The sequence below is a fragment of the Bombus terrestris genome, chromosome 2, assembly GCF_910591885.1.
Source record: "Bombus terrestris chromosome 2, iyBomTerr1.2, whole genome shotgun sequence".
NCBI classification, from domain to species: domain Eukaryota; kingdom Metazoa; phylum Arthropoda; class Insecta; order Hymenoptera; family Apidae; genus Bombus; species Bombus terrestris.
Genome location: NC_063270.1, coordinates 12,286,218 through 12,307,184, shown reverse-complemented (window position 1 = coordinate 12,307,184; position 20,967 = coordinate 12,286,218). Strand labels below are relative to the sequence as shown.

The window sequence follows — 20,967 nt, the reverse complement described above, 5'->3', positions numbered from 1 at the left end:
CTGTGTGAAAATGGAATACGCGTTGAACGTGACGATCGATCTGCAACGGCGAATCGGCATTTTCGATTCCATGGTCTTCCCGTTGGTCCATTAGGCGAGCACAGGGAAACTGTTCGTAGCTCAAGGTCCCGCAAATGCGATCTTGTGAGTTTCCTTCGACAGCCACTGCATCGAGCGTCGACCACTCGCTAACGGGTTTTCAATCCTCCTCGCGTGCCCAGCATAATTATCGAACTGCATTACGGTGCTCGTGCGACGCACCAATAATACACCCTCGTTCATTAGGATCAGGAACCGAAAACAACAGTTATATTTACCATTTTCACGCAAGTAGTTTGGGCAAATTTTTGCCTGCCATTTGCGTAACGATGAATGCAGAAGTCTAATCTTTTAATCCTTTCCCCCGCTTATCCGGATCAAGTATTACGTTCTATAGATATCCTGGTACTTATGAACAGGAATGTGTACGTATCCCCATTCTACGATCATGATTTCGAAAAGACTGAATGGTCAATAATAAAACAAACGATATTCGTTATCGTTCGACAAATTACTAGCGGAGGGTCGCCTGCGTCCTCTTGATTCAAGTTCCTTCACCCCTTGTCGAGGCGCAGCTTTTGTAAATAGCCCTAGCTGTGACGATACATGCGATTTTGTTGGCCGGCTCGTAGTCACGCTACGGATCATCGAACCCCTTTGTTCTCTCGCCTGTTAGGAATAAATAATTCAGCGACTGTCGCGGAGGGCGGATTATCTTATCGTAGCCGTAGCTGTTCTCGAAATTTTCGGAAGTTTCTTCGCATCAACCGGTTTTGTTCGTTCGATCGTTCGGCGATTCTAATCTAAACGTCATTAGTAAACCGGCAATATCGTTTTGAGCTGTATAAGTTGGAATATCTGGATAAGGACGGTGTGTAGATGTTCCACGCGAGGGTAAAAGGAAAGGAAATTGAATTTGGAACGGTCGATTTTCTTCTGGGAAGTACTGCGTTCGACTTGGGTTCAACGTTTCGATCCCATCGATCGTGGTCCCACGGATCCATTAGATGGCTCGTGGAATCCCCATAACTCGCGGTGGCGTTTCGTGTTCACGAGGAATAAAGCGGCTGGCCGCGAATGTAACTGGTTCGCACGAAATGGTACGTCGCGCGGAGAGGGTGACTCAGCCCCCGGAGAATTCTCTCCTCTTGGCAAACGTGTCGAGTCCTTTTTCGTTCGGCCCTGTGTGTCGTTCGTCGGCGTCGTGCCCGTGGTCGTCGAGCGGCGGGATGCAAATGGACGATTTCGTACGCGAGTCACGCGTGTCTCGGAGCTGCACACGGCCGAGCGAGAATAATAAGTCGCGATTAACGACACCAGTTCGTTCGCTTCGTTTCGTCTCTTTTACTTTTTTTTTCTTTTCTCTCCATTCTTCCTTTTTTCTTTTCTTTCTTCGTTTGTTCGCATCCCTGAATCGACAGCCGCGAACGATTCTGCATGCGAATCGCATCTTCGGTTCGACCGCGTTTTTCTCTCTGTTAACTCACCAACTTTTCTCTCCTGTTTTCTCTTCTGTAGATCGTGAGCATTCGCGTACCGGCCTTTCATTGTACAAATCGATTAATTAACGCTTTCCGGTACACTATGATAATATCGGTAGCTACTTAGTTACACGTTTCCTGTTATTATTATTTTTAATAGCGATACAAAATGATACGAGAATCGTATAGCGTGCGAATACTAAATCTATTCGTTGCAGATATTCAATTATCGTTGAAAATCGTAATTGTTTCTTTGTTTTCCACGAAATAAAGAAAACGAGCCCGTGGCGATGGCTGCTTTCTTTCTTCTCTCGATAAATTGCTGACGATCGTAGTTCGTCTTGTCTACCATATTATCGAAGGTTTAATGGCATCTATTCTCTTTAAAAATTCGATACAATCAGAAACGCGTAAACATACGCATATCAGAGAGAATACAGTCGTCTCATAGATTTGGTCTTCCATTGTCCTTCCTGCGAATATCGGTCGATGATACGCATGATCGAAATGCAACAGCGCCAATTAACGCAACACTCGTGTGGACGGTCGATGACGCGATTTTCGTTGGTGGGAAAATGTGGAGCGGAAAAATATCGGAACGTTAACTGGTAACGATGTTCTGCCGTGCGTTTCCGCTCGAAGGATAACGCTGCCATTGCCGTTCACCGTTATATTCACGACGCGCCGCGATACATTATGCATGATCGTGGAGCGATCCCGCCGCGGTTGCATTATTCTTTTTCGCAGGACAATCTATATATCTCTGTGTATATGCGATATACAATATTTCGCGTATCGTTGCGCCGTGTTTTTCCGCGGACGCTGCATATTTCCCAACTCGATTGCTAAACGATGAAAACCCTATTCAACGTTGCTGGAATACGCTGATACATATGTACACGCATTACCATTCATATTCGGACAATGTAGCCGATTTGTAACAACAATGCATGAAAGTTAACAAAATGCGTAAACGAATGAAAGATCGATGATCAGAAACAACATTTATCAGCCTTCCGAACAATCAACAGATATTAGACGTATTTAATTAAGATTTAAAATGAGAACAAGTTCCAAGTATAAAGATTCAAGGATCGCAGTAGGGCTGAGCGTCCGATAAACTGTAATTTAGTATTCTGCGTAATAATAATAATAATTCGCTGTAACTGTCGATAAAATTGATCGATAAAATAAAATTGTCGGTGAAACTGTCGATAAAAACAAACCGGAGATCGTTCGATCGAAAGCAACTTGGACCGATAAGAAACTAACCGTTGCTTTTTACAATGAATTTCTTCAATCGAATCGCTTTGCCCCCTTGGAAGGAGAAACCTCGTTGGTGTGGAAACGTGTGGACCATCAGGTCGAAGATCTGTTTCGATTCATACGCGTGGGTGCCAAGCAGCCGGGCCAGATTTCCAATTTATCGCGCGTCAAATCGGTAGAGATGTTCAAGAACTTGTGACGACATACAGGACCCTCTGGAACATCCACTTCAAACCGGAGATCTTTCGTCGAAACGAACACTCTGCGCTAATGCGACTCTTTAAAAAACCTCACGTTACTTTACACAGTTTCTCCGTCTCTGCACTCAAAGTTCTCGTCACATCGCACGCGTCGCGCATTTGGTCGGTTGGGACGAACGTCGCACGAGGACGCACATTCGTGTCGACATCGTCGACGATGCAGTCCGTTTTCCCACGTTGAATAAAACGAGGAAGACATCCACGTCCACGTTTCTCGACGCACGTGCGTTACATAGCGCGTGATTCTCACGTGGGCAGTGTTTAAAAGCGACGTTGATTGCGACGTCGACTAAGCCGTGTCACGGTTACAACGTGCACGTGCACGTAGACGCCGACGAACCGTGGATAGCTCGATATTCACGTTTCTGTCATCGAAGCAGGAACAAACAGGCGCGAACTTTCGCGAGCTTGTCTTCCAAAGTTGTATCGGGAACGGTAGAACTTTGTCCTATCGTATATTGGTTATACGAACAAGTTAATACTCGGCTTCGAGTATGGAGATTCATAGCCGAGCCTCTATTAACGGAATTATTATCGGACGTAATTACAATTGCAGCAATAGGCGTACTTATAATGGATCAATGCGTCATAATCAATATATGCAATCGTTTATTTGTATCATGAATAAATTCCACGTTTAAGGAAGAAATAGTTGAACGCGATATAGGAATAGCTTAAACAAAGCGATAAACGAGCATACTCGATTTCAGTTTTCCCGAGAATTAACTTTTATTAGTCGGACTAATAATACGAGATGAAGAGATTCACTCGGTTATTCGGGAATTTTATAATAATGTTATTTATCATATAAGTGCGAAGATAAATATCTACACGTACGTCTCGTAAGAAGGCGTATAGAAATAACGCAGAAACAATAGTTTTGTATTTCCCAATTTTACAATGTCTAGTTGTCTTTAATATCCTTCTGACGCAAAACTGATGCAATTGTAAATATGTCGTTTTACGTGATAAAAATAGAAACACAACGTAGACTTTCTATTCGATAGGAGGAAATTTGCAATTTTTTTCGATTGTCCCACTATCGATGTCAAACAGCGATATCTATCCAAAATTCAGATATCGAGGTTCGAAGCAAGTTGTAAGCGTAAGGTTTACTGATATAGAAATCGTCAGAATTGATGACGTACGTTATCATCATGTCCAAGTCCGAGTAGTAGAAAAGATGGACATTCTCTTTGGCTATTTTTCATTACCATAGTAAGGGAATAACACGGAAATCGGACTTCCGGGTAACGCGTTGAAATCGTCTCGCGTTCCGATCGAATCTCGTACGAAGAAGCAGCACTCGAACCGGTCGAATTTTCACGGCTGCATAATTCGCCGTGTAACGCCGGTAAACAAGCTCTGTCGTTGATCGTAGGAAGAATATAAGCACACCAACGAGAGGCTTTTGTCTCGTCGGTCTTTGTTCGCGTCGACGGATGTCTCGACGGGTCAATGAATCGGTCCCGACGATTCGCCGGTGGAAATGCGTTTCGTTCAGGCCGCGCCATGCCGATGTACCAGACTGCATTGTTCGCGTGTTTGCGACTTCCACTCCATCCTCGTGATGCACGGCGTGCGTATGGACGTTCGTTCGTTCGCTCACGCGCGCGCACGTGTTCACGAACTCGAGACCACGGCCCACTACGTTAATAGACACGAGTTCCGAGTACCTGGTCGTCGCGGCTGATCATACGCGGAATTCGTGGACCTCGGTCCGGTGCCCATTGACGTAATCGTGGCCCAGATGCGCTCGGTCTTACGCAAAAGTACTCGTTTTCGAGATGTACCACTTGCACAAGCCCACGACCACTGACGCGATGCCGCGATGAAAGGAAAAGGGTCACCTTCTTCGCGGCTCCGACAATGGACGAAAGAAAAGGTGACGTGTTTTCTCTGCATTCGAGTCGGTTTACATATCTTCCCTCTGCTCTTTCTTCTTTCGTTTCTTCCGAGTATGTACGTGTCGATGTTGAGAATTGTGTTTTGCGGACGAGAGTCGAGGATGAATTACACTCGTGTGTCGGCTTAAACGTTAATCGACGTACGATCGCTTCTGTTTCAGGAAATGACCATGCCGCCCACGCCTCTGTCGGCTATCGCCCAGACGCCGAGAAAGGAGCCGGAGTCGAAGTTCATGTTCAATCCTGTGCTAGTAAAGGTGAGCGTTAGATTCTGTCTGTTCGTGTAACAAATTTTGCTACAGTATAGATAAACGCTCTTTTTCCCATTGTTGCGCATCATTAAACACTATATATACGCAGAGATCTGTGCGTAAGTATTGTCGAGACACGTGCTAGTTTCGTACGAAGCATGATAATGAGCGTAAAATATCAAGCGAACGACTAATCGATCAGAGCTTTATATTCATACAGAGTCGCGATCCAACGTGCACACGCGAAAGGCATACGTTTCTTACAACTATTTCGAAGAATCGCAACGATATAATAAATCATTTTTCAATTTAAATCCTAAGATTAAAGAACGAATGAAATAGGAAACTCCAAGAAGCGTACACGAAATTACTAAATTCAAGATAAAGTTGTCTACAGTGTGTATAAAGCCAAATAACAAAAAAAACTCATATCATTTGAATATCAAAATTATATAGACAGATATACATAGACAAGAAGAGAATTAATTCTATTATATGAAATTGCGAACATTCTTATTACAGTATTGAATAACGTGCATCTTTAAACTATAATTTAACGTTTTAGGCGTAATAATAATTCTCAAGGATTTCGATAAATTCCCAATGATTTTTCGAGTTTACTTAGATTATTATATCTGCCCCGATACTTTGGAGCCGTGCTGTGTGAACATAGCGTGGTATATAGAGTCGCGTGAAATTGAGCGATCGCATTCCCGTTGATTACAGAGAAGCCGTAGCAAATCTTAGGACGCGTATCGATCGTGGAAACGTTTCGAATTGTATCGAGCGACCGAGAAGTGTTTCGTGCCACTTGGCACTGTGTCAAGAAGCTCGCGCTCGACCGAGACGGACGCCTTTCGTTGCGGATAAATCGGCTTTCGCGCAATGCCCGTGTGTCCGTTCTAGAAAACGACCGGTGCGGCCTGTTAAACGCGGAATTTCGGTTTCCTCGTCGTCCACAGGCCACGCTCGCGGTCGCTGAAAACGCTCGGCGAAGAACGCGAGTCCGATCGATCGATGCCGGCGTTTTCGAGTCGAACAAGCTGTAGCTTTCGTGCCACTTGGCTTCGTGTCAAGAGTTTCGTGCGCTGCCGAATGCCGTTTCGTTTCGTTCCGTCGTTGCCGGCGAGAAGAAAAAAGAGAAGAAACGGAGAAAGGAAGGACGAAAGAGAAGCGCGCGAGAGTCAGCGTGGATAAAGGGGAAAACGAGCCGCGAGATATCAGTAGCTTCTCTGGTGAAAAGCGGATTAATTTCTCGAGGCTCGTGTTTTCCTTTTTACGATGCCGAATCGCGTGGGCGCCCGCGGTTTTCCACACTGCTGACATTCGTCCGACAGCTATGAGGCGACGCGATTAATTGAAATTCGCAAGATCAAAACGGTCAGCCAGCTTTCGCGCGACGAAATTTCCCGACGTATGCCGCGACCAGTTTGCTTCTTCAATTTTATCTCCCACGGAATAGTCGTAAAACATGGCGACGTGCTAAAACCACGTTTACGTTAGGCAACTACAGTTGAGATGACCAGGTCGTTCAACCAAAAATAGAGGAATGGGCTATTTCTGGTTGAATGGCTACAAGCCGTTTCAACTTGGTTGACACTGTGTTTACGCGGACTGTTGCGAACAAGTTAAGGTAGATCGAGACGATCGATCGATCAATAGTAGCCTAGCGTAAACGAAGTCTTGGCAAAAACATTAAAGCGGTACGTTTTCACGTGGAATATCTTTCACGACACAAAAATGGAGCTGTACGTTAGTCTATGATTACACTGGTCAGATTTATCAGCGTCCCGACGAATTCTTCAGATAAAACGAATATACAAATTGTTAGGAGTACAGTAGTAATTTATGAAAGTAATAATTTCGAAACACCCGTAATTTTTTCTCTAATTATAGTAATAATCTCAACAATCCCGACATTAATATTATTATCGTATTTTGTTACTTCCACGCTATGATTTGAAATATAATACTTGCTGCAGTTTCCTGTCAAATTCACAAAATCTTGGATGAGTTAGTCTCATTTCGATCTTCGAATCCTTCAAATAGTTGCATTCGTTCGAAAATGTATGCCATAAATATATAATCATATAATCACGATGTATCCATAGTTGTAACCAAATTCGTTCTAATAGAGTAGAAAATAGTTAAATTCGAATCGTTGTTTGACGTGGCGAGTTCGATCGTGAAGTTACGTTTGTAGGTCGCCCTTCCTGTTTGATATTATCAATTTTGAATAATCGGTGTTTTTCTTTGCAGTTGACCGAGGTGACGCCGCAGGAAGCCACGAAGCCTCGTAAGTAAAGTTTCCAGTGTGTATTGCATGCCTCGTGTTTCGGGCTAATCCCCCGTCGAGTGGAAATGCTCGATGGCGCGATCGAAGACGGCAATCCTGTTACCTGTTCCATTCGAACGCGACTCTAGTCTATCCGATGCGCCAAAAAGCTATCCCATTATGAGGCTGACGATAACAAGCCTCTCGGTATTACCAGCTATCCCCTCGTTGGAAATGCTTGAACGGACTACGACGTTTTCTACGCGATTTCGCGTTAGTCAAACACTCTCGATCGTTCCATACGAGATTTTACGCAAAGTAGATTCCGTTTTAAAAGAGCAGCGGTCTGTAAACGGTTGGTCGAGGCTTGCAGAAAAAGTGGTCTTATTTCGTCAACGGCTGTTTAACGTTTATAGTCCATTACGTAATTAACTTTGGCGAAACAAGAGATTTTTATTACCGTACGAAACGAGTCTGATTATCCGCGGTGCAGTGCGTGACAACGATGAATGCTCGGAAACGGATATTTCGGAACAGTTTAACTTCGTTTCCCTTGTTCTTCTTTTCCGCTCTTCTTTTCCTTCTTTCTCCCCCTTTTTTCTTCTTTTTTAAGTTTATTTACTGTTTTTGCTTTTATACTTTACACGCGATAATGGTCACGACGAAACTGCCGCGGGCTAATTTAATCGTTGCACGCGGCGTTGTTCGCGAGTCGGTCCTTTTCAACCGGCGAATCTCGTATTATTCTTTGCAACGTGAAATATTTTCATAAAACCGCAGGAATTATTTGCGTGACGGCCCCCGTTGGAAACAAAGTAGCACGGCCTATGAAAAACCTGTGGATTCATTGCGATCCGCAAAAAGCCCGAACGTCAATTTGCAGCCGCGTTTCGCAGTCACTGACCTTTTCCATTAACTCACCGTCCGGGGAAATTTATATTTGACTCCGACGGTTTCGTATACACGGTTATACGCGTTTATATGCGCACGGACGGACAGACGGTGGGAAAATATATATTTTGGCGACGCGCGGAAAATTTACGTTACAGCAGCTGATTCGATAACTGTTTACCTTAAACATCTAGAACTTTTTTAGAGGCACGTAACACAGGTGCTGTGGCTGACTGTCGTGTGATTTATGCTTCATCGAGTATCAGATATAAAATGAAACGTTGTCCATTCACTGCGTAACATATTTTTACTTGGTTCAGTTTTTTCTTTATTCGTTCGTAAATTTTTCCTTGCGGTTGTCGATAGCTGATCGAGTATGAGGCGGAACGAAATTAAATGCCGATTGAATCTCATTTATTTCTATATTAAGCTTGAAATAATAATTATTATGCGCATAGATGTATACATTACGGACTAAAAATTTCAAACCCTGTTTCCGACTACGTTTATTCCAAATCTTCTGTTAACCTTTTATTAATCTGTAATGTTAATCGAAAATCTATATTACGGGGATGGCAAACTCACAATTGCGTTTTGACAATTACTTTCAATTCGACACATCGTTTACATACAGCGATTTCAAATTTTTCTCTCGCGGTATATTCGCTGCTCGGTCATAACAAACGCATTTTCATGAATGAACAAATCCACCGATAGGCGACGATGACAGCATGATGGAATATTTCCATGACTCATTTTCTGTTCAGCTATAGTGTTTCGACAATCGAACAAATTTAGATTTTATTTCAACAATTACAAAATCAAAATCAACTGAAAAAGAGCCGATAGATAGTTGACACACCGCGACAGAAGATCAACCGAGATGCAAAAAAATATTTGTGAATGGTCACGTTTTACAAATTTTCGATTTACGTAACCGTCGGTCCGTGAAATGCGAGGCGCGCGCCACAAAATTTTTACCAGATCCCATGTTTGTTCACGAAAATCCAAATATTTAGTTAGCTTTCGGCCTGACTACTCGCATGCTGGCCGACGTCACGACTTGCCACGCGTATAACGGAGACCATTGTCAAAAATGGAGAATCACGTCGCGCCAGATTGTCCGAGGTCCAGGGCAAAAACCTGTGGATTCATTGATATTCGAATGTTTCTAAACGATGCGCACGCGGACTGGTGGGGGCGTTCAAACTCGTGAGAGGGCGAGGGAGCAGCAAGGGATACTGTTTCATGAATTAACCATTCGATGTGGCGGCTCTCCCTTCCGTTTGACGTCGATGCTCGAATATACACTGGCCACTTTGCGACGCCTATTATCGTCGCCGTTACGAACGTGTACGCGCGTGTGTTACACCCCATGTCCCTCGCGGGCCGCGGGCTGAGAATTTGCTTTTCGCTTCGTATATTTGAGTTTGCCTCATCGTGCGCGGTAAACTGATCTCGCGACTTCCACGCATCCCGCGTATCAAATTCTCGAAAATCAACGCTTCTCGATTCTCCCGCTTTATTCCTTTGAACTAATTAGCTGGTCGATTCTTTCATTGCTAAATTTCGCATTCGCGAAAAATCGCAAATTATTAATATTAATCTCTCTCTCTCTCTCTCTCTCTCGTATAACATCAATGAATTTTTCTTGCACGATTAAGCTAACTAAATTTACCGACTTATTAGTAAATTTTACAAGTCGTTAATTAGAAGTTAATGGTGTTAATAAATTCTCTTCCATAAGAGTAACGAGTATGATAAGGGAACAAATGATATTTTTACAAGCAAATTTTACAAATCGCGAGTCTCTTAATAATCTTATATCATGTAATTCTGTGAAATAGTAAACGGGAAACGTAACCAACGACTCGTAAATTGTTTCTTTAATACCACTATTTGGTGAATTAATGTGCAAAAGGATTCTGCAAGCCACCTGCTCGGATATCTGCATTTCTGCAGAAATATCATTGCAAATCCGCCACTGCTAAGCGACCGCACCGCTGTACCTCGAATGGACGAGAATCGTTTGGATTATCCGGCGGAACGTTAGACTTTTACGGGACGACTGGCAGAATCTAATCTCGGAATCTGCCGCTTCCGGTTCCCCTTTAGCTTCCTAATTTACCTTGGTGGCCGGTATATTTCTCCGCGGCCACTTCCTGCCCTGTCGGCGCAAGCGGCGAAACGCCCACCGACACGGCAGAGAGGTCGGGCCACGTTTAACCTCTTGCCCCGAACGTGCCAGTGGCTTCCTCTTTATCAGGGAGAACGGACTCGAGGACGTCTCGAGCTGATTAAGAGGAGGGAACGCGTTAACCGCGTCGGAATTGTAATGCGCGTGCCTCCAACCGCCTACCAGCGGCACGCTTCCGCGCCGAATTCATCCACCTGTACTCTTCCCCGCCTATGCCTCTCTCTTCTCTGTATAGGTGTTAACGAGCGAGGGTGTGATCGCGTGACCGACGACCTTTTAGGCAGCGCGCCGCTACGGCTAAAAGGCCCCGGGTTCCTACGTTCATTTTCGACCGTAACGTTTGGCTTTCGATGCACCTCCGTGATTTCAGCAAACGCTCGAATTACTCTCGACCACCCTTGAACTTCTCGTTTGAATCTCCGTTTTGAAATGTACAGAGATTTGGAGATACGGCAGTGTTTTGCTAACTGGTCAGATATTAGCTCGAGTAACATAGGGAATCGAATAATGAAACGAAGAAATTAGCGGAAAGTGCGAGTCGACCAATTTCGATTTCGAGAGCAGCATATTTAGGCACAATTAATGTTGGAAATTATCAATGTGGTGGATCGCGAATTCGTAATTTCTCGTAGAGATTGTATAAGATTGGAGGGCTGTATTTTTTAAAGATTTGGACGATTGTAAAGAATACGGACAAACATTTTTTCTCATGTATTTAGGTGATTCGAAAAGTTTCTTTCCTTTTTTGAGGAAAATTCATTTTGTTCTGTTGAGATAAACACCGCGACATTTCACGGACTTGTTTTCACGTTTGTACGAAGTTGCACTGTTGTAAAAAACACGTTTGCGAAAGAAAGACAATTTTCGGACAACCCAATATTATGTATTTTCTTTTCTATAAACAATTCATTTTGATTTCTTTGATACGAGGTTTATATTTTGATCGTCGGAAGGTTTGGTGTTAAATAGACAACCATCGTATTTTCTGTATGTTGCGTCACGAACTCCCCATTTAGACGCGAAAGTACGCGAGTGACAGCTCGTAGAACGAAGGTGAACGTACAACGACAGCTTCTCCTAACAAATAGCCACGCAGCAGCGCCTCGGCTCTTCTTCAACTACACCTTCAGTCGTGGTCTGGTTGTGCCACGGTGGTTGCTGTCTTCTTCTTTCTTTGTGTAAACCCTCTTTTTCACCCCCTCCCCCGCTTTCCGACGATATTTTTCCTTTTTCGCGCGTCTCCCTCGTTTCCTGGTCCTTCTGCAGGCTCCTCTCTGGCGTTCCTCTTTTCGTCTGCCGCGATGCGTCGAGAAGAATAAGCGAGAGAACGACGAGACGAAGTGGTTTCCATGGGAACGAGCCGTTCCATGGTTCTATCGTCGGATCGAGACAGGACACTCGCCGATCGACACCTTTCTTCTATCTATCGACGTGTCCTAGGTCAAGTAATATCTCGCTGCACTATTGTCAACGCTCGAGAAACGTCGAAACGTTTGGTTCTTCTGTTGCCGTTTCTTCTGCTCGGATAGACCGGTGAATTGTAATCGATGGTATCGATGTCTTGGAAATTTCGTTCAGTCGCGCTCAAACGACGATGTATGGTGTGTTATTAAAAGAAAAAAGGGTTCCATACTTTAAAAGTTTGTTATATTCACAGAAACGGGTAAAAAACGACTAACCGATGATAGGTGGTAAAAGTAATCCTTCTGACGTAAAATACGGTTGATATCGTATCGAAACGAGTGCCTCTTCGAAGAGAATCTTTTAAAGTCAACGCGGCTATTTTTTAACACCGTGTATATAAATCAAGGAAAAAAGCAAAGAGGTTTGGCGCGAAAACTGCCAATTGCTCGAAAGAAATTTATTAGCGGGGCGGAGTGGTTGAAAGGCGGCGTGCACGGGACTCTCGAGTACTTCGCGAAGTTTTCATTAGTAAGAGCCGATAAACTCGCGAAGACTTTGCCGGCTTGTCCGTGGGATAATCGCAGTAATTATCCATGGACCGATCTGCCTCGAATACCGCGACAGGGAATTTCAAGTTTGCGGTAGTAACTCCGCCAGTACTATCGCCGGTGTACGGCAATTCCCGTGACATTAATTATTGAAATCGCCCCCGGCACTCTTCTCCATTCCGTATTTCTCCGTCTTTCTTTCTCTTCCTCCATTCCTCGTATATATTCCGTCCCTCGATCGCGCCGTCTCTTTCTGCCTGCTTTTCCCTTCTCTGCTCTGTCTCATCTTCGTTGCTCGTTTCGTCCTCGTTTCGTCCTCGTTCCACCCTGGCGACTGGTCTGGTACCCGGTGCGCACCTCTCGCGGCTGTCGTAGCTCTCGGTCTCGTTTTCTAGTTCGAAGGAAGTCCCTTGGGCGAAGTTCGCCGAGAAGCAGACAGAAGCTCCGTCACTTAATATTCAATCGCTCAGCCGTCTTGTCGCCGGTGGATCGCGACGAGAACAAACGAGACCAATAAATTAATATCGCTGATCGAGGTTTTCTTCTCTCTTTCGTTTATCCGTCTCGTTGCTTTCGTCGCTCGTGATACGGTGTTCTCGAATATACGTAACGTTTATTATACATCACCGTGCCGACGTAGAATTTCATTCTTCCGTCGATGAAACTTTAAATCGAAACTGCGGTGCGACGTAAACGGAGGCGAGATGGAATTCGTCGTATTGGAAAAAATATCGCGTATCTGGCGATTCGATCTCGATCGAGGATAAAGTCCACTTATTCCATTCTGTCTTTTATTACGGTGTTATTTCGAGTTGAGAGTGCGCGCCCTTAGTTGCGCCAAGTGCATGCGATTATTTTATTTCGTGTGCGGTCGCGTGCTCCTGGACTATCTGCCCGTTGCCAGAACGATCGCAATCTAGCCATGTGAAGGCTGCTTAATATTGTGCGTGGAAAGTTGCTTTAACGGCATTAAAGCTGTACGATAATGGCCAGCCGCCAGAATCGGCCAGCTCCAACAAATTGAAACGCGTCACGCCAACTGGCCACGTCTTTGGAATCCGATAAACCCTTCGCCGTTTCTTTTCTTCTAATTAAACGCACAATCTGTCTCTGTCTCCTCACTCTTCTCCACCATTCCTATGCTCGTCGTTTCTCTATCGATGCTCGAGCTGTAAATAGCTCAAATTGCAAATTACGATGCTCGTAAGGTAGCGGAAGTAGCGAGAAAATTGTGAGACAAGTGGACGAAATACCAAGCTCGGCGAACGACTTTATCTCAACTCGAGCACGCGATTACACGGATCGCGTTGATGACAGCTTCTTCGAGTTTGTCTACCGTGGTATCGCGATAATTCTCATCTTGATATAATATATCTTGCACGATCCGACATAATTCTTAACCATTACATCAACGAAGACGCGCCCCTAACAATACCAAGCCGACGACGAAACTCTAACAAGCAACGTAATCCGTTCCGCCAATTCTACGTCTCTCGAAGGAAGTATCGTTGACAGTCACGAGCACGCATCGACGTAATTACGACGGGAGCAAAACAGCTTTCGAGGAAGTTGCACACGCAATCGAGAACTATGAACGGAACTTCGCTCGCTTCTTAATAAAGTCAGGGGTAGAGGAGACATCTCGAGAATCTTGGACGATCGCTAGGGAATCATTAACCGATGACGTTGTTGCTTTGTAGCAGAGAATAGCTGTTAGATGTCCAGCTGCATCGTCCATGTTCCCCGCTTTTTACACGCTCCTTTTTATCGTCATAGCTCGTCACGACACCGGTCTATCCGTTCTTCATGATCGTAAACGCGTAGTTCCTCGCGACAAGATGGCCTCGTAAAGTAAGTATTTATCGATACGCGGGTTTCTGGTAGTTGTGGAAAAAGGTCAGCGTTATTTTTCTTCCTTTCAGGAGCCTGCTAAATGTACACGTGCTTCTAAACATTACGTTCGAGTTATATTTTACAAAAATATTGAAAGAATCGTAAATCATGGATATTTAAGCAGGATTTTGGAGGACAGTCTAATCTATGCCAATAATTCTCATCGTTATTGTCTATAATATATATACAGGATTATGAAACAGTTGACCATGAACGTTGCTCCCTGTTAGATGGCACTATGTGTCCTGTCGAGAAATAATCGCGCGTGTAGTCTTGCAATTAATACGAACTTGTCGGAATGAAAAAGATGGGAATCTCTTTCTATTACTTTCTTAGCGCTTTATCAGTGTCATAGCGTATCGCGATGAAAAATACGAGATTTTGCGCGTATGCTTCGATAAAAACAATCATAACGTGTCGCGTTGTATTTGATCAGTGAAAGTAGATTAGATCCTGCGTTCTTTAGTGTCTTATTACCTTCGATACGAATTCATCGCGATAAAAAAAATTCTAAACTTCGCTCGATTATTCGTTAATAACTAAATAGAATACTTTGGTGGATCGATGAAAAGGGAACAGATCGGTATAAAGCCACGCGGATACCATGCATCGCGTGTAAACGACGCGATTCGTTCGCGGTTAAATTCGAAAAGTCTATAGAACGAAGGATGACCAGTTGGCGGGCTAATTTATTGGGAAAATGCAGTTTCAGCGAGTGGCACACCTTTGACATTTGCCTGAATCGATACCTGTTGAGCCATTCGTCGGGCGTCGTACGGCCCGCTGGTGCAGCTGGTATTATTACAAGCGGTGTACACGTGTCCACGGGCCCGGTGCGTGTATCATTATGTCAGTTCATGAATATATGCACGCTGTATCTATCTCATGGTCCCGCGAGCGATCGATACCGCGCGTTTTTGCCCCGATTGTCGCTCGATTACCCGTCTCGCCGACGGCTAATCGGGATCGCAATTACGTTTGCCTGCTGCTACCGATAAAGTATCCCCGTGAAATACGGGAGCATAATCGAGCGAATTATTAACCAGCGATTGTAACGAGGAACAATGCGCCAGGTTCGTTTCGGTTTCCATTAATCGAGAGTCGGTTTTATTCGGCTGACCTCGAATAAGAAATGGCAAACGTTCGTAATGTCAATCCTCGATTGATGTGGTCAGATCGCTGATTAACGGGTAGTAAATAGATCGTGGACATTTATGCACATTCATATTTCTATGGATACAATCGAAGAACGTAGGGGAAAGACAGGGGATAAATTATGTTTTCTGTCTTTTACCAGGTAGCAACTTGGGGATATAAAATACGTAGGTAGGGGCTATGGCGAGAAAAGTAAAAAAACAAGAAACGACAACAATTTGACATACACCGCATCGATCGAACAGAGGCATTCGGTCTCAGGTTTATTCAGAACATTCGTGGAATAATTTTACGAGAGGTTGATTGCTGCGAGACTTATAAAAGACCCGTAATTACAGCAATCAACCATGAGTTTGTTTATTCGTAGTTTCCAAATCGGTCTAATTTCTGTCTTGATAATATACATGATCTACGACGTCGATTCGTCCAAGAATTTAGCGACGTGTGTTACTTACACGGTGGAAGCAGGCGCCACTCCGACTAGGCTGGATCGAAAATTGATACACCGTGTGCGTGCTCGTCGAGTCGATTACGAGCGTGTAACAGCTATTACGGTTTAATGCGGGATATTCGATCGACCCGATAAATCTGGCCAGGTGCCACGCAGCTAACACGCGCGTCCACGATAAAAGTGTCGTCGTCGAGGTAATCAGAGACAGATCCTAGAGTATTATAGGAGATTTCTATTTCTAGCAGCGAAAAGAAGTCCTCTCCACTGTCCTCTCCACGGTTTCGTTTACTTCTGCTCCTTGGAGGATTATCGATCCTCCGAGCGGTAGAAGGAAATTCTTTGGGAAACGGCCGCGTGTACTGCAGTTAAGACAGTAGTTAAAGTTGCGATTACGCGTCGATAAACGCGTCCATTCTCGAGAATTCTCCGGTTGGGTCGATTCACGAGGGAACGAGCCGCGAATAAAGTTCGTGACTCGGTCTTGGAATTACTTTCCAAGTCCTCGCTCGCTTCCGAGCGTAAGCGGCGTTAACCAGCGTCGGGACAAACCCTCGTGAAGGGTAGCTTTACGTCGGAGGGGTTGTACACGTGCTGAGCCAAATTAAATATTGAATATCGAGCCCTCTTCCCCACGGCGCTGTCAGTTACCTCTGTATACTATCGAGCGGCTTGACCTACTTGTCCAATTATGCTATACAGTGCGACATGAAGTCGTTAAATCATGAGTTTCGGGCCAGCCGAAAGATACGTCCTCCTGTTATCTCCACTATCGATCGGCCTCCGGATTAAGACTAATTCAATGCATCCTTTTCCACGTCTATTCTATTTTACATTTTTTTCATTTCGTTTGATTTCATTTTCGAGTGAAAAATACGTCGCTTTCTATAGAAGAGTAATTCCACTACAAAATTATCTTTTCGTTTGATTTCGGGATTACATATGAATATTAATTACATTAAGTTAACGTAACGATTAAGTTCGTTTCTTAGACGAAGAGAAACGAATGGACGTGTATTTCATAAGGATTATTATCTGCAAATATTTCAAAGTATCCCCTTCTTCGATTATTTCATATTAAAGGACTTTCTGTTATTCCAATTAACGAATGACGTAAAACTCAGAAAATGAACAGAAATGGGCTTATCGTATCTTTTTCGTGTCTCAATTTATTTTATGGACGGTAGAAAAGCTGTTGAAATAAAAATTAGCGAGAATTTAAATACGCGATATTTTGAATTCGTAGTACTTGAGCCTAAAAAGGACCGGAACTCTAGTTTGAAAATTATTGGTTCTCAATCTCGACACGATTCTCCTTAGGGTCATTAATCGATTAAAAGTCGTGGTGAAATCTAGACATATAACCTATCCCGTTTTATACATATTTCATCTATTTTTTTAATAACAATCACGACGAACGAATCGCGTGTTTTGTTTTCATTCCTCGATTCTCGTGCTTTCTGCGTTCCTTTTTCGGTCCCGTTAGTTAGTCGTTTCTCGTGAAACTATTCGAATGGAATATTGGATTCGCGAGATTAATTCGTCGACGCGAACAAAGGTGGTAGATCGCGTTACGACCGTCGTCGCAGCCTGCAGCGATGGTTATGTCATTGGAACGTTGGCGTATCTCGATCACGGTTAGATCGTGTTTCTGTCACGCTGATGACGTTTGCTAGCGATGCCTGCTAATTTGTAGTGTTTGATCGCGTAACTGCGGGATGACGCGCCTCCAGCGTTACTTCTGCTCATCCGTGTGGACGGATTCTCGGCAAATGACGTCGTCATCTCCTTTGACATCCGCGTATGCCAGTATCACCGTGCTTCTCTTATTAACCGACGGCTTTTCCGCTTAACCATATTCGACTAACACGGCCGTACGATCTACGTATACGGTGTTGCGGATTGCTTCGATCGAGTGGAAAAGTTGTTCCTTTGCCTGGTTTCTTCGACGAGAGCAAATTGCCAGCGGTGAGCCGAGCCAGACGTTAAAAACTCGAACGTAGACACGCTAGTAAGGAAAAGAGAGTTTATTGTCGAGTGGGTTTAAGGGATAAAGAAGGAAAGAGAATCAAAGAAGGAGAGGAGGTCCATTTTCCTAATAACGTCGGATTCGGCCTCGACCAAAAGGTTAGGTTCGTCGACTCTCGTTTTCTCCTTTTCTCCGGCGTTCCCGTCTCTTGTTAAGCGCGCCCTTTCGCTAGCCCCGTGACACGAACGCCGTCTTTTCAACCCCTTCGACCCGTTTCCCGCTGTTCCATCGTCATCCTCTTCAAATTTTCTAAGGTCTTGCGAGAAAAGACTGCGGAGACTCTCGCGACCGCTTTGCTCCCGATAAATTATAAGACTGCGAGCGGTGCGCATAATGCGACCGCGAAAGACGAGACAGAAGCGTTTATACGATATCGATCACGCGGGCTTCGTAGGGTGGCACGCGACGCCTCTCTAAAAGGGGGCCGTTCATTCAGTATGGCAGAAGAAAGGATCGTTAACGATCGTGTGGAGAGGAACACGGAGTCGAAACGAGAAAGAGTTTCGAGGATTCCTTTCTCCTTTTCACAGACCGGTCGGAGAGTGTTGACGATGGCGATGATGGTAAGAGTGTGGGCGGAGGCGAGTGGGAGAGTAGGTGGTGGAATTTATACGCGAAATCCGCGCGGAATTTCATTTCGTCTTTCATCGAGCGCGAGCCACAAGCGGCGGCGGCGGCAAAGGAAAAAAGGGAGAACGATTTTGTGCACGGCAACAGAGAAGAAAGGGTGCGAACAGTGGCGGCAGAAGAGCGTGGAAAAAAGGGTGGCCATAGTCGAAGGGACACGAGAAGAAGAGAGGCGAAGCGAAAGGGGTCGATAACACATATCCATCCTCTACCCTAGCGGCTCTCCTCTGCCTCCTATCTATTCTGCCCGCCAACACCCTCGAATCAGTCTCCGCGCAAGCAAGCAACCAGGCAAGCAAGCAGCTCCGAGTTACTTAACGTGATTAAATCCACCTCCACGGCCCTCTACCTCTCGCACCCTCTATACCCGAACCACGTCGATTCGTCTCCTCCGGTCTTTTCTTCGCCCTATTTATCCTCGAGCTGATCTATTCCTGCGGATTCGATCACGAGTCGTTTACTTGTTCGCGTTTTATTGCTTAAAACGGCCTTCGCGCTCACCTCCAACGTCCCTTTTTTCGCTTCTGAATGCACGCGTTCGATCGTTGGCTACTCTTAACCCTGCTAACCTATTCACTGATATTCGAGTGTTCGCCAGGGAGAGAGTCGTCGCATCTATCGCTATTTCAAAAGGATGCACTCGTTTTCTCGCGGCCACCGCCAAAGGAATACCGGCGTCACGGTTCTCCACCGATCGACCGCCACGCTTTTCCTTCTTTCACCGTAATACATCGATTCCTGCATCCTTTTTTATTCTACCTGAATCGATCGTTCTTTCAAAAGAGTCCTTCAGACAAAAGTCGAGGTATTGTACGATCGTTTCAATTGAAAAGTTCAACGACACTTTTCGCGCCCGAATCGTATCCTTCTAAAATTTAATCGCTGTCTCGATGATTCGAGCACCTATTCGAACGACGTAAGAAATGGCGTGAAAGGGAGCCACTTCCGCCAAGAAAAGACTTCTTCTCGAGATCTATATATAGTTTGGTGAGCCAACGAAAATGGTGAATCACGATTTTCGTATGAAACACAGTCGCGTTCGGGTCGCACCTTCGACGCATAATCATCGGCGGTACGTCACGATTCAATAATAGCTTTGGAAACGAATAATGCAGCGGTGTTTTCGATTCGACCAAGTATATATATTCTTCTGACCAGTTGGCTTATTTACAATTGTGATTTAGTGGGCTCCGTAGGATTTTAATTCGCTGTGCAATGTATCTGGAGCGTTCGCGCGTTTCTTTTCTCCGTGGAGAAACGAACGTGCGAACACGGGAGGGGCCACTTCCGGAAGGAAGAGGTTACCAGGCCGATACGCTTGGCCGAAGCGTCTCGACGCATGGTGTATGTTGCGTCACGTCGACGAAGTCGATGACCCACCTCCGTCTCTTCCTCTTCTACCTTCTCTTTCTCCCTTCTCCTTCCCGTTCCTGTACGAATCCATCGGAGAAGACTGCACACGAGACCAGAACACATGCATCGCGCCACGGAAACGGACGTCTGCGACTTTCTCGTGCGTAATCGTGGGTCAAACGGATCTGCCCTCTCGCCGCTAATTCGATATTTGTCGCGCGATCCTCTCGAAAGCCAAGCCGATTAATCCCGTGCCTCTTAAATTTTTCAATCTTCTTATTATCTGAATATGTGGTTGGTGTTTAATTGAAACGAATAAATTAAAGAACAGAGGAAAAAGATGAATCACTTTCTTGTACAAGTTCATAAACAGTCGTAAATAACAAAGTAAATGATACAAAATATATAAAGTAACGTCGTTCTTTTCAACTTTTCAACGGTTGATGAGTTTAATTCCTGGATTCGTATATTCGAATATTTCGTCTACCAATTTCTAGCATTCGAAGCACAGTGGCAAAAATTGTCGGTAGCAGAAATCGTCTCCTACATCTGGTAAAGTTTCGACAACGAATGGCACGCTTGGAACGAAGGTAGTTAACTAACTGTCTGTGGATCGTCTTCTTTGTCGCTTTGGCCCGGCTCGATTCAAGCGTCTTCAGTTTATCGAATGAATTTTTTTTTTGCTCGGAAGAATTGTCATGCGTCGAGAAGTTAATTAAGAGCGAGCGAGACTGAGAGAAGGAAACGAGAGAAGGCGAGCACTCCTCTCCTTTTCTTTCGTCTTAATTGGAGGGCTCTTTTAGCAATTAGAACGCGAAGGGAATTCTTTTCTCTTAATAATTCGCCGTTACGAAGATATAAACGAACCTTTCAAGAACATCCCGCGAAACCCTTCCTCACCCGTGGCTGCTGGCCTCTTGCTTTCTGTATTTTCGCCGCGGTT

At 44.7% G+C, this 20,967-nt stretch overlaps 1 protein-coding gene across 10 annotated transcripts in view; it reads left to right on the top strand.

The window, feature by feature from the left end:
- LOC100648085 (AF4/FMR2 family member lilli) overlaps positions 1 to 20,967 on the top strand; it is a 164,298-nt gene that overhangs the window by 105,588 nt on the left and 37,743 nt on the right. For all 10 annotated transcript variants that reach the window (XM_012319022.3, XM_012319002.3, XM_003393725.4 and 7 more), the window contains 2 exons: positions 5,115 to 5,210; positions 7,464 to 7,500. In XM_012319022.3, the coding sequence (XP_012174412.1) occupies positions 5,115 to 5,210; positions 7,464 to 7,500 (133 nt within the window). The remainder of the gene's footprint in view (positions 1 to 5,114; positions 5,211 to 7,463; positions 7,501 to 20,967) is intronic.